At 42.1% G+C, this 11,618-nt stretch overlaps 1 protein-coding gene across 1 annotated transcript in view; it reads right to left on the minus strand.

The window, feature by feature from the left end:
• The window catches only part of LOC106488877 (uncharacterized), a 32,382-nt gene extending 23,415 nt beyond the window's left edge, over positions 1 to 8,967 (minus strand). Inside the window, exons 1-7 of the mRNA XM_067307954.1 lie at positions 8,897 to 8,967; positions 6,996 to 7,099; positions 6,246 to 6,360; positions 4,732 to 4,906; positions 2,595 to 2,706; positions 1,347 to 1,453; positions 370 to 496 (exon numbers count right to left, since the gene is read on the minus strand). Coding sequence (XP_067164055.1) covers positions 370 to 496; positions 1,347 to 1,453; positions 2,595 to 2,706; positions 4,732 to 4,906; positions 6,246 to 6,360; positions 6,996 to 7,080 — 721 coding nt within the window. The 5' untranslated portion in view covers positions 7,081 to 7,099; positions 8,897 to 8,967. The remainder of the gene's footprint in view (positions 1 to 369; positions 497 to 1,346; positions 1,454 to 2,594; positions 2,707 to 4,731; positions 4,907 to 6,245; positions 6,361 to 6,995; positions 7,100 to 8,896) is intronic.
• Between the last annotated feature and the right edge of the window lie 2,651 nt (positions 8,968 to 11,618).

Below are 11,618 nucleotides of genomic sequence, written 5' to 3' on the forward strand. Positions count from 1 at the left end.
TTAGCTGACCCAAGGACAGGTTCTTTTCCAGCTATCTGCCTATTTCTTTTGAGTCTGTCTGTAGAATAAAAGGAGGTTTTTGTAAACACATTAATGTACTTGTCCCCTCCATTTCACCAGTGTGAACAAAACATATCTGTATGAGCATGCCAAGGTGGCTGTAGCTATCTGTAAAGACCTGTTCTGAAGATTGAACTTCCCTGCTCCTTCACTTTCAAGGCACTGAAGCAGGAGCGGGGGGAGGTGGGATGACTTGTTTTTTCTGTACAGACTCTTCTTCAAGTTAAAAAAGAAAGTGCCTCATCTGAGGTAACTTTTGTGACCTTCTGTTCCCAGGGTCTATGTGGACCTTTCACTGCTGAAACGCACCAATGAGTTCAGCTGCCTCCTGTTCGTTATGGACGTGATATGGTGCCTGGAAGCCACTTTGGCGTGAGAAGAAGGCTGGAAACTCCCTTGACTCTCCAAAGGCAGCTACACAAACTCCTTGAGTCTCCTGCAGCAGTGGGGATGAGACAAGCAGGTAACTGGCAGAGGGAAAGGGGACCCACCAAAAACACGTGACATTTCCCTTCTACACAACTACAAATTGGATTTCTTTAGCACTGTTTGGTTAATTTTATACCTCCCGTTCTATTCCAGATATCAGCAACATTTTTCAAGGCAAAGAGCCAGACATAGTAACTAGTCAAAGAGAATCTGGCTTAATGAGATATAGGAGACATACACTCTCTTTGCCTGTGCTCAGAGCTGAGCAAAAGTTGTGGAGCTGTTGTTAGCACAATACTGAGTCCAAGGTAACAAGCTTGATCTTTGATCTGAAGATATGTCATGAACTGACAGGAATATAAATGAGTTCTGTTTACTACTGAAAAGTATTGACTTTTGGCTGTCATTTGAAGAGCTGGCCCTGGTGGTTTGTAATATACCAAACCGTAAAAATGGGCTCTACTGAAAATCATCTTGATACCCATTTGAATTCTGATTTTATTTTAGTGTTGCCAGCTTGCCTGATTAGTGGAGCATTCTTCCAGAAGACAGTTAAACAAGTCTCAGGCCAGAGAAAGAGGGCATGGTTAGGAATGTCTTAAGCTCCAGTAGTAACAGCTGATGGAACAGTCTCTTGGGCACAGATAGATTTGTGTTAGCGAACAGTGAGTGTTTGGATTCAGTTGAACTCAGGTCTAGCAAACTGTAAATGTGGTTTCTATCCTCTCAGTAGCCATTTCTAAAAATCTTAGGCTAAATATCTGGCCCAACACCACTGGGCTTTCTTGGCATTGCTGGGTTCAGTTCACAAAGTACAACATTATCTGTTTTCATGCTCAGCAGCCCATGCTACCTACCAGATATTCCAGAGTCTTGCCAATATCAAGGATAGACTTGACTCCTGCAGATACAACAGCAACCGGAGTCCGTCCTAGCTCTGTCAAATCAGCACTCACATCCAGAGCTGTTAAGGGGCAAGCAGCGTTGTGTTGGTGATAGTGTTGCATTCCAAGCTGATGTGATCTGCCCTCTTAAAAAGCCATATCTGTCTGGAAGGCCTGCTTTTGTAACTATCTTGGTCCACAAACAAATATTACATGTTTAGATCACGCCTTTAGCTGTTGAGATTGTAAGACATATTGAAAACAAAGAAATCGCATGGCTCAGGGCAGAGGTGCAGCCCTGCACTGTATCTCTCAGCTGTTTGATTACATGTACCAACAGCATGCAACAATTCAGCAGAAAAGAAGGAAGAACATGTTATAAAGCAAGGACAAAGTTTAAGGGAACAGAATAAAAATTAACTAGATTTTGATTTCGGTGTTGACATCACTGGCAAAATGTGCCCAAAAAGCCTTCCTGACCTCAGGAAATTCTGGTCTGAAACTTATGTCACATCTGAAAGAGACATTGTTCATAAGTGCTGTACCCCTACACTATGCTAGGGATATGTATGGCTAAGAAGGGAGAATGATACTTAAAGGTCACAAACCACACTTCCAAGGCTGTGCAGTGTCCTGGTTTTCCAGAGTGGTGCATGCACCTCTAACATAGACCAGGGCCTAAGTCTCTTTTGTGATGAGACCCTCCTTCTCCTGAGCTGAGAGAGCCAATAACAACATGGTGCTTGATAGCCAGTATCGGGTTATCCAGCTATTATAAAGTGGGAAAGGTACAACCAGTTCCTGTTGCACCAACAAGCCATATCCACATAACCCTGTGTAAGCAAAGGATCAAGAGAAATTCCCACCCTCTTAACAACTGGCCAGTGCTCAAGAGGAATAGTTTGAAGCTTCTGGAAAGGAGACACTGGAGAGAAACATGAGTAGACCAAGCCAGGTCAGCTGGGCGCGCCTTGCATTTGTACAGAGCTGTTTCTAAATGGCCTCTTTTATGATTTTCCACAGACAAGGGTAGATTTCTGAGAACTGTACTAGTCAAAATGTGTTCTACATATAACAACCATAGTATGGTCAAAAAGAATGATAACTTTACTCCTTACTGAGCAGATAGTTACTGCAGGACAAACTGGGAATGAGGAGAAAGATCAAATTAAATAAAACAGTAGCAACATAGAGAAAAGTAGAATGTACTGTTTTTCTTACTGTTCTCTCCTCCACGATGGACCCCTCCTATGCCTCCTGTCACAAACACAGGGATTCCTGCTTTGTGCGCTGCAATCATTGTTCCAGACACTGTAGTGCCACCAGACAAGCCCTGTCAGGGGACAACCAGTCACAGTCAGCACCCGGGGTGACCCAGAGAATACTGCATGCAGGCAGCTATGGTTGTGGTCCAACATGCATCAACATCGCAACAGTCTGCTGTCACCAGCTTAAAAGTGAAATTCTGATACAATATTCTATTAGGCAAAAATGCAGAGAAAACTTAATTTGAAATTAAAAAGAGCCAGGTTCAGATGCTTATGGTAATGTATTTTAGCTTCTCTGAGCACTGGGCTGTGATAAGAGTGAGTGGAATACTAGAACTGAGATGAGCGGAGAGGAGCCTCCTTGGATGTAACTTGACTCCAATTCATGGCAAGTCTAAATTAATACAGTATTTTTAACTTCCATGTTCTCATTCCCTAGTGCCTGTTGTTTTTCTCAATACAGCCTCTCTTTGGTTTACTTAGGCATCTATATACACACATCTGCTGTATCTTATGGTCTATCGGTATGTAAAGTACACTAACTTGAGTTCCTTGACATGTTTAAATCTGTCAGATGTAGTTTAATGGAATGTAAGGAAATCTAACTTCCACAGAGTATTAACCAAAACAAGCTGCTGAGCTGAAAAAACTGATTAAAAAATCCTAAGTGGCTTTCTGTTTTTTACTGGCATAATGCAACTTGTAAGCTGATGAGCACAATGAGGATTTTCTAATCGTAATTCTGTAATGCACATATCAGTAACCACATTCACAATGTCTTTGTTTTCATTTTGCAAGTGACACTAACAGGTAAGTTTGTGCACTAAGTGACTAGGGAAGAGATATGGAGCTCTGAGTCATCATACCAGGAAAAGAACAGTTCTTCACAGATGGAGTAAGTATTAGATACTGCTAATGATATAACTTCCTGAAGGATATTACATGGCTGCCATTGCTAGAGGTATTAAGTACTGTTCTCCTTTGGTATTACTGGAATAAATGGTGCTGTGCCCATCTCCTTCCTCAGAGAATCTGTTTTTTCATTTTTTATCAAGCATCTGTTTGTATTTTTTTTAGTATAGTGTTTTTACTCATAAATACTACAGTGTGATTGTCCCTAGAGTTGCCTGAAAGCAACTTTGAGGGCTTTGAAGAAAGCATTTCCATACTAACTAAAGGTCAAGACTAAAGATTTGAGTAATAATAAATGCTTGAAAGTGAAAATCACTCATCATGAATAAAGACCATTTCCACAGCCCTCCTATACAGACTCTGCAAATGGGAAATTACTCGGCGAATGGTCTCAAGACTTTGTCCAAAATATTGGAAAGAAGGACAACCAAGAAACTCCAAATTCACAAGGCTGCACCATAAATATTTAAGATATTTACACAAATAAAATACTATTCATACCTGCTCAATAGGTTGAGCCTAGTTCAATCTCAAATCTTTACTGTCTTGTTGCTGTTACTGGCTTAGATGAAGTAAATTGAGGTTCCCAGCCTAGTTCCTAGGGTCGTTATCAGAAAAGAGACAGGCACTTCTGTTGGCAGTCCCCACCAATGGAGCAAAGACATGGGTACAGAGGTACACAGGCACAGAGGAAAGACAAAGCTACAGAGACCAGCTTCAGGAACTGTCAAGGTTGCGTGGGAAAGCATTGCCCCCGCTACATAAGCCATTCTTGTCCTGATAGCAAAGGCCTTCATTCTCCGGGGCCTTCCAAACAGCAGCTTTCATGAGCAGCCAGTGTCACTTTAAGCACTCTGTGTGTTATTTACGATGGCCTGCACGTCACATTAGTTTACGTGTAACATGATGATGCCTTATCATGCCAATATTAATATTCTTAGCCAAGCCTTTATTTGTTCTGCTGTCAGTCAACACAGAATGACTTTTTAGGAGTCCTATTTCATGTCTGCTATTCCCTAACTCTGCTGATTTTGACTCTAGATAGAGTCAAAAAACTTACCAATAAGTCAGCACTTTGCATGATATTTCCAAGATGTTTAAAAGCCACCTGGCTTGAAGCTGGAAAGCACACTATTGCTGTACAGAAAATACCATAACAGAAAGTCTGCGTACCATACCTGGCTGAGGACGTAAGGAAGATCTCTCCGAGACACTTTAACTACATTTTTACTGCCTGCCAAGAACTGAAGTTCCTCATCCGTGAGGCCAATGTGGATTCTGCCCCTTAAAATACCCACAGTGGCTGGCACTGCCCCATTTGTCGTTACAATTTCTTCCACCTCTCTGGCCATGCTAGAATGAGATAGACAAGAGAATGACGACAAAACTAACCAGGCAAACAATCAGACTGAAAATCTGACATATTTGATGGCCATCATCGCCAGTTCCAGCTCTATACAGTTCTCACGATTTCAGCTAAGGCCAGGGCCTCTTCTGTATCTTCCTAATGGCAGAAGTCTTTGCACTTGATTTTGCAGCAATGCAGAGCTACCCAGTGCTCCTGTTTTCAGGACAGCAATGCCCAAACTCTGTGCTTCATTTCTGAGGCAGCATCTGAAAAATTACCCGGCTTAAGAGGGAAATCTGATTGTACAAAAGACTACTGAATATAGGGGATCTTCTCAAAATAGGGCCTTTTTGTATCTATTAGCCATTATTTCTGAGATCATAGACCTTCATGGGAACCCCAGATATTTCAAGTCTAATCAAATAATCAGGATAGATCTCGCATAGTATAGACATTCAGATATAGGATAAAAACAGTGCTGAAAAGTTGCTATCTGAGGATATGCTAAGGCTACAGACCAGGTCTTTCAAAGTTTTGCAAGTTTTATACTTGCTCATCCACATGCTACTCTTTTTTAAAAGCAGCTTCCTCTCCCTTTCAGAGCTATGTGTAGGTACCCCAGGCAATCTCTAACTACCTTCTCCCAAAAACTGAATCTGTAGAGCTTCATTCTAAGACAGTGTCAGGCAAAACAATGCCCATGTAAAAAGCAGCATGGAAAAAATCAATACAGAAACCTTCCTGTGCTTTGTTGAAGCAAGGATAGGGGAAACTGTCATCCACTGACTGGGGAGATTGCTGTGATTTCTTGCACCATCACTCAGTGGGACACAAATCTATGTGACATCAACAAATAGAAGGTAGAGGTGGGTTTTCTCTGTGCAGGGCACAGAAAGCAGCAAGACAGACCAGCAGCTTTCACAACAGACATTTTGAAAGGAACCAGTGAGCAGATTTCACTATTGTGTTCTATTCCTTTCTGTACTATAAAAGGTATAGCCAGAGAAACTGAAGGGTGTTTCCAGTGTCTGTACACACCATGCAGCCATGTTACCTTTATTTTAGAGTAAGTGATGGCTTTATATGCTGCCACATTTTAAAGGAAGCCAGGAATTGAAGGTGATAGATAGGGAGATAAATCAGTACGTGTTTGTCATATGTTCTCCTTGGAAGTCCGCATACAACAGTTTTACACCAGAGCTCAAATTCTGCATGTCTAGCAACCTGACATCTCCATCCACTTCTAGCAGGGTTTTGGGTGGACCAGGAATACATATACTGATCCAGCAGTTACATGACTCATCCTTACAACTTTGTTGAACTAGGAACATAAAAATTCACAACCTCAGATTCTGAGGATAGGCCATGCCATGGGTAATGATGGTGCTTTCCAAGGCTACAACTGGTCTCCCCTCCATCAGTGCTTCCTGTACGGAGGGCTGAATCCTGAAATAAGCACCTAGGGATAAATGCAGCAAAATTAATTATTTGCAGTAACTACTGGCTATTTGATAAAAGGTAAATTTTCATCATCACAGTAAATGTATCCCCCTTTTCAGCTGTTCTTTGAGGTAAATTTAATTTGAATCCACAGATAACTTCAGGAAGACTAAAACTGTGGTTTTTATGTTAATTAACTATTTACAAAAAAGCATTACCACTACTATTAATACTAATTCTCACCATCATCATCATCACTGGGTGATGTTCCTCTCCCACCATTTTTACAGCTGTGTTCTGTCATTTGCTCCCGTAACATGAATTTAAATTGACATTTTTGTGAGTGAAAGAACTGAGCCCTGCAATCTATCATGCCTGAAGAATGATACAAGTTTTAAAAGACTGGAAGTGCTGAGAATATCATAATAATTCAAGATATTTTAAGAGTATCATGCATCAAAATTTCACCTATTTATGATGTCATTATCAAACAACAGACACTCCTGTGCATTTAAGACCTGAAGTACCCTCCTGAAAGTTGAAAAAGCTCATCTGCTCTGCTTTGCTCCCAAAACACTGCCAGCAAGCTCCCTCCTACATTCAGATGAGGAAAACACTTTCCACACAGGGACTGTTTCAGAATACACTACTCACCATGCAGAAATCTTCTCACCTGGATGGTCCTACTTGCCACAGCAGACATGTGTCTTCCCAGTCTATAGGTCATCTTCCTAATCATCTTTTGCTTTAGGATAGTCCTGAGGTTCCAAAAGTCAGGTAAAAATGAAAGCAGTTATTCAGCAATGATGTCACCATATGAAGCTAAATGTATCACCTCTTGCCCTGATCTCGGAAGTTAACAATCCTGGACTTGCCCAGAAGATTGCCTGGAAACTCGTGGTGTTCTAAGCACAAGCCAGGGAGCCAAAGCAAAATGTTAGACTGTGGAAATGGGGTGGGAAGTCTCCACGTGGCCCTTATCAGTGCTGAGTTGAAATCATGAAGGAGTAGAGGAAAGGATGAGAAGTAACAAACGAGTGATTAACCTTTTACTTTCCAAAGCGCCTTGTTCATGACAAATTGCAGGCTCAGCCACCATCACCTCCAACCTGAAAAATCTCAAGGAGAGCTCAAGGAGAAAGCTACAAGGCTGACACAGGCAGAGGAATGCTATAAAAAGATGATTTTGCAGGTGTCTTGGCGGAAACAAGCAGTTCAGTAAAATAAAGTAAGCGGACAATCGGAAAGCCAAATTGTAACTACAGGGAGGAAAGAGCAGCTCTCCCTAGAGTCAAGGGTGCTTTATGCATGCTCATGTTACATCATCTTCTTTCTTAGTACAAAGTGCTGGAGGCAAAGTCACAATTCAGCCCCAGCAAAAACTCCAGGACCTCCTCTTGTCTCTTAGCAACTCCTAATCACTTTAATTAAATTCATCTCCAAACTGAGAAAGAGGGAGAGAAAGTTGTGAAGGTTAAGAGACTGGTCTAGTCTGAGCCTCAGGGCAGTTGCATTCAATGCCTGGCTGCTTCACAGACCTTCTCTGGGCCTTTGGCCATATCCTTCAAGCCTTTCTATTCCTCACCCCCCAACCAGGAGGAAAGGTTTTCTTTCTTCTGTCCTGTGTACCTATTGTCCATTTAGATGGTAAATTAATTTGAATACTGTACTGTGTTCATGTTACATCTAGCAGAATGTGGCTCTGATCTCAGTATAGTATGTGGTACTACAGCAATACAGAAATATACTCAAGAAGATTTTCTTGCCAGAATGTAAAGACTTCAGCCATACAGGACAGCTTGGGCTTTGTCACAGAGGAAGAGGGACCAGTTCTGCTAGACCTCTTTCAAGCCATCAAGACAGACATGGTCTGTCCTGCCTGCATCTGACCTAAACAATGAGATTTTTATCCCACTTTCTCAATCCTTATTAAGACAAAAAGCCTGCTTAAGCTTATGGAATCAGATCATGATTCAAAGGTGGCAAAATCTCTACCTCATACTTAAAACCTCTGCTTGTGCAATGCTAAACTCAGCAGTCAGCAGTCTGAAAAGTTCATGCAAATGTACTGGTATTGCTGTGTGTGCGCATACACACCCCTCACTCTCTGGGGCAAAGTCAGCTTTGGAATAAATTCATCAAGCCAACAAGGTCACGCCAAGGATCAGTTGGCTGTCTGAGTTGTGCTCTGAATTTGAACAACCCCCCAAACTCTACGTACAACAGCAAAAAGTGCCCAAGCTGTGCAGTCCCGTGGATGAAAACCAGCTGGTCACCACCTGAAACCCTATATGAATTAGCTGATGTTTGCTAGAAACTCTGCCAACATTCAGCCTAAGCTGCTGAAAGACTCTTGAAGCTTGGCAAGTGTTCCAGCGAAACCTGTCGGACTTTTTGGTTTGTAACAAAAGTTTGCAGATTCCTAGCAAAAGTTTCACACGGCTCTAGTATAGATCGGCTTTCTGCCCTCCTCCAAACCTTCCCTGCTAGTCTCCCCTGGTGATCAATCAGGCGCATTTGATTTCACGAAGCAATGGTCTGAATGTGTCTCTTACCTCTGGGTGCCTGTCCCACATATGGAGGTTGCAGTCTGAACTGGAGTTTTGCCCAAGGAGGAGGAGGGACGAGAGGGGCTGGCAGCAGCGTTGGCATGAGCAGGCCTACGCTCCAGCAACGCGCTTCTTGCTGGGATAGTCCATTTATTATTAACCACCAGAGCAGCTGTGCTGCGGACCTGCTCTCTGCCTGGGGGGAAGGGGGCAATTTTACAACTGGGTGAGGAAAGCTTCTGCAATTATTTTTGTTCACCTGGTGCCAGATTTCCCCATACTCTTTAAAAGGCTTTTCTCATTTTTCAGATTCCTTTATTGTTGTTGTTTTTTAATCAGTGAATTCAGTGTTCACTAAAACAATACCTTTGTACACTGAGTTACTTTGTAGTTACTCATCAAATGCATAGGAATTTCATGCATGCTTCCCCTACAACTTGGCCAAATGCAGTTTCTAAGTTCCTTCTTCTCAGGGTAAGAGCTCTATCCAGCTCTTAGCCCCAGGGTGAGGGATGCTGTAGGTCTAAAGACAGCTGTGGTGGTACTCCTTAGTATGTAGATACTTGGCTAGGGAGAAATACTGAAAACACAAGTTCAATTTACAAACTGTTGTAGCCTCCTACTATAATGACATTTATTCTAATAGGTTTAGGCTGGCTTTGAATGAGGACTTTGAAATTAATCTTTGTCCCATTATAAAAAAGCCAAGATATTTAGATAACTAATGCATTGATATGCACATTTAGATACTGCAAAATATCTATTCTGCAAAAAATATCACAGTTCAGAGTTAAACGTATGGCTATCTGTTAAGGAATAGATTTACAGGATAAAGAACAGATATGCAACTTCCAAGCACAACACAAAACTAACTAAAAATACAAAACTAACTAAAGCAATTACTAGCGTATTTTATGCTGAAGTAACTGGTGATAGGGAACTGATTTTACTGCAATCCAATCATCAGGAAATTGTAAAACATTGTTTTTTAAAGCACCACTCATACCTTTTACTTGTCCCTTTCAAAAGAAGTTTTCTGCAACTTTCGTTTAACTCAGCAATAATGAATGTCTTCTTATTTTCTACATCCCTCCAATCTTTTCAACTAAACACATCACAGAAATTTCAGACAAAGTTTGCTAAATTACAAAAACAATCCACCTCTGACTTCTGCTACATGGTCTGCAGGGAATTTAACTGCAGGAATGATAGACTGCATCTGCAAATATGATAAATGGAGCTGAAGATTTTGTGATTGGTATCTTCTTCCTGCGGGGAGGGGTGGCTAAATGATGGAAAAGAAATGTGCAGGTAAAATTACATTTTTGAAAAATATATAAAAATTGCAACATCATTTTACTTTCAGTTATATCTATTTAGGAAGACTGTGGTACTGTAGGAACCTCTCTGGGCTATCACATTTTTGGCATGTTACCAGACAAGATGATTTAGTAATAAAGCTGGTTATCCAGTTTCCAGCTCTTAGTAACTTGACATTTCAGCCTAAGACCGTCTTACACAGTGTGCACTCCAAGTTCAGTCTGCCATATCAGAGAAGGTAATAGTTACTACAAAAATCAAGTCTTGGTTGTGTTTCTTTGTTTGTCATTTTTCTTCCCAAACCAAGTGGAAAAACAGCCCCTCTGCCTGTTGGATTTCTAGGTGCTTTGGGGAGGTTTCATTTTGTTTCTAATTTTTCTACCACCTCTGAGTCCTGCCTCCAAGGCCTCAGCTGCCCTCATCCCCCTTGAATAAACCCTGACTCCCTCCTGAGCTGCAAGGAGCAAAACCCCAGAGAGCCGTGTCCCAAATCGCCACTGAGTTCCTGCTGCCTTTTGGGAAACGGGGCACTCAAGCCACAGAAGCTTTCATGCCGCTGTTACGTTTTAATCCTTGGCTGATTTGTACTTGAATTATCATGTCACCCAAAAGCTGTTCTCACTGAACGGTTGCACTGTAGCAGGAAGTTCACAAGGCTGGGGGGAACCAAAAGGGGGGGGCACGAACAAGATGAGCATGCCCTTGGGGTACAGACCTGTCCTAGGAGGCCACCTGTGTCTTACTATCCATAAAGAGAACTGTATTCTAGTATCATGGCAGGAAGTATGGAAGTTAAGTTATAAGTGAGATGAAAGGAGGAAAGTTAAGTTCACCCTGTAGTTGAAATGACAGCATAGCTAGGTACCCTCTAGGTGTGAACTCACCCCCCTCCAAAATGTTAGGGCATGTTCAACTGCCTTGTGAAGGGGGGGGCAAGCAAACCTGCTTCTTATTTGGTTTAATTGCTTTCTATTGGCATGTAATTATTCATTTCATTGGCTCTTATTAATTTTTTACATGTTATATGCCTACACTTTTATGGATAGATATATTTAATTTGTGTATCTGTATATATGTATATATATGTATATATGTATACACGCTAAATACACAGATATGTAAATAAACGCACATGGGGTATGACGCTTTACAAAATGGCGCCTCCCCCTCCCCAAGAGCAGCGGGGGGGGTGCACAGGCCACGTGACTGAGGAGGGGCGGGGCTTCCGGGGAAAGCGGGGCACGTGACGGCCGGTGGGGCGGGGCTTCCGGAAGAAGTTGGGGGAGTGGCCGCTGCTGCTCCTGTGGTGAAAGGTGTCGGCTCGCTCTCTGCGTTCCGTGCACCTAGATTTCGCGGTACTGGGTCTGCCTCTGTTCCTTCAGTCCTGTGCTGTGTTCAGGTCTTGGCA

This window comes from Apteryx mantelli, chromosome 1 (genome assembly GCF_036417845.1).
Source record: "Apteryx mantelli isolate bAptMan1 chromosome 1, bAptMan1.hap1, whole genome shotgun sequence".
NCBI classification, from domain to species: Eukaryota; Metazoa; Chordata; class Aves; order Apterygiformes; family Apterygidae; genus Apteryx; species Apteryx mantelli.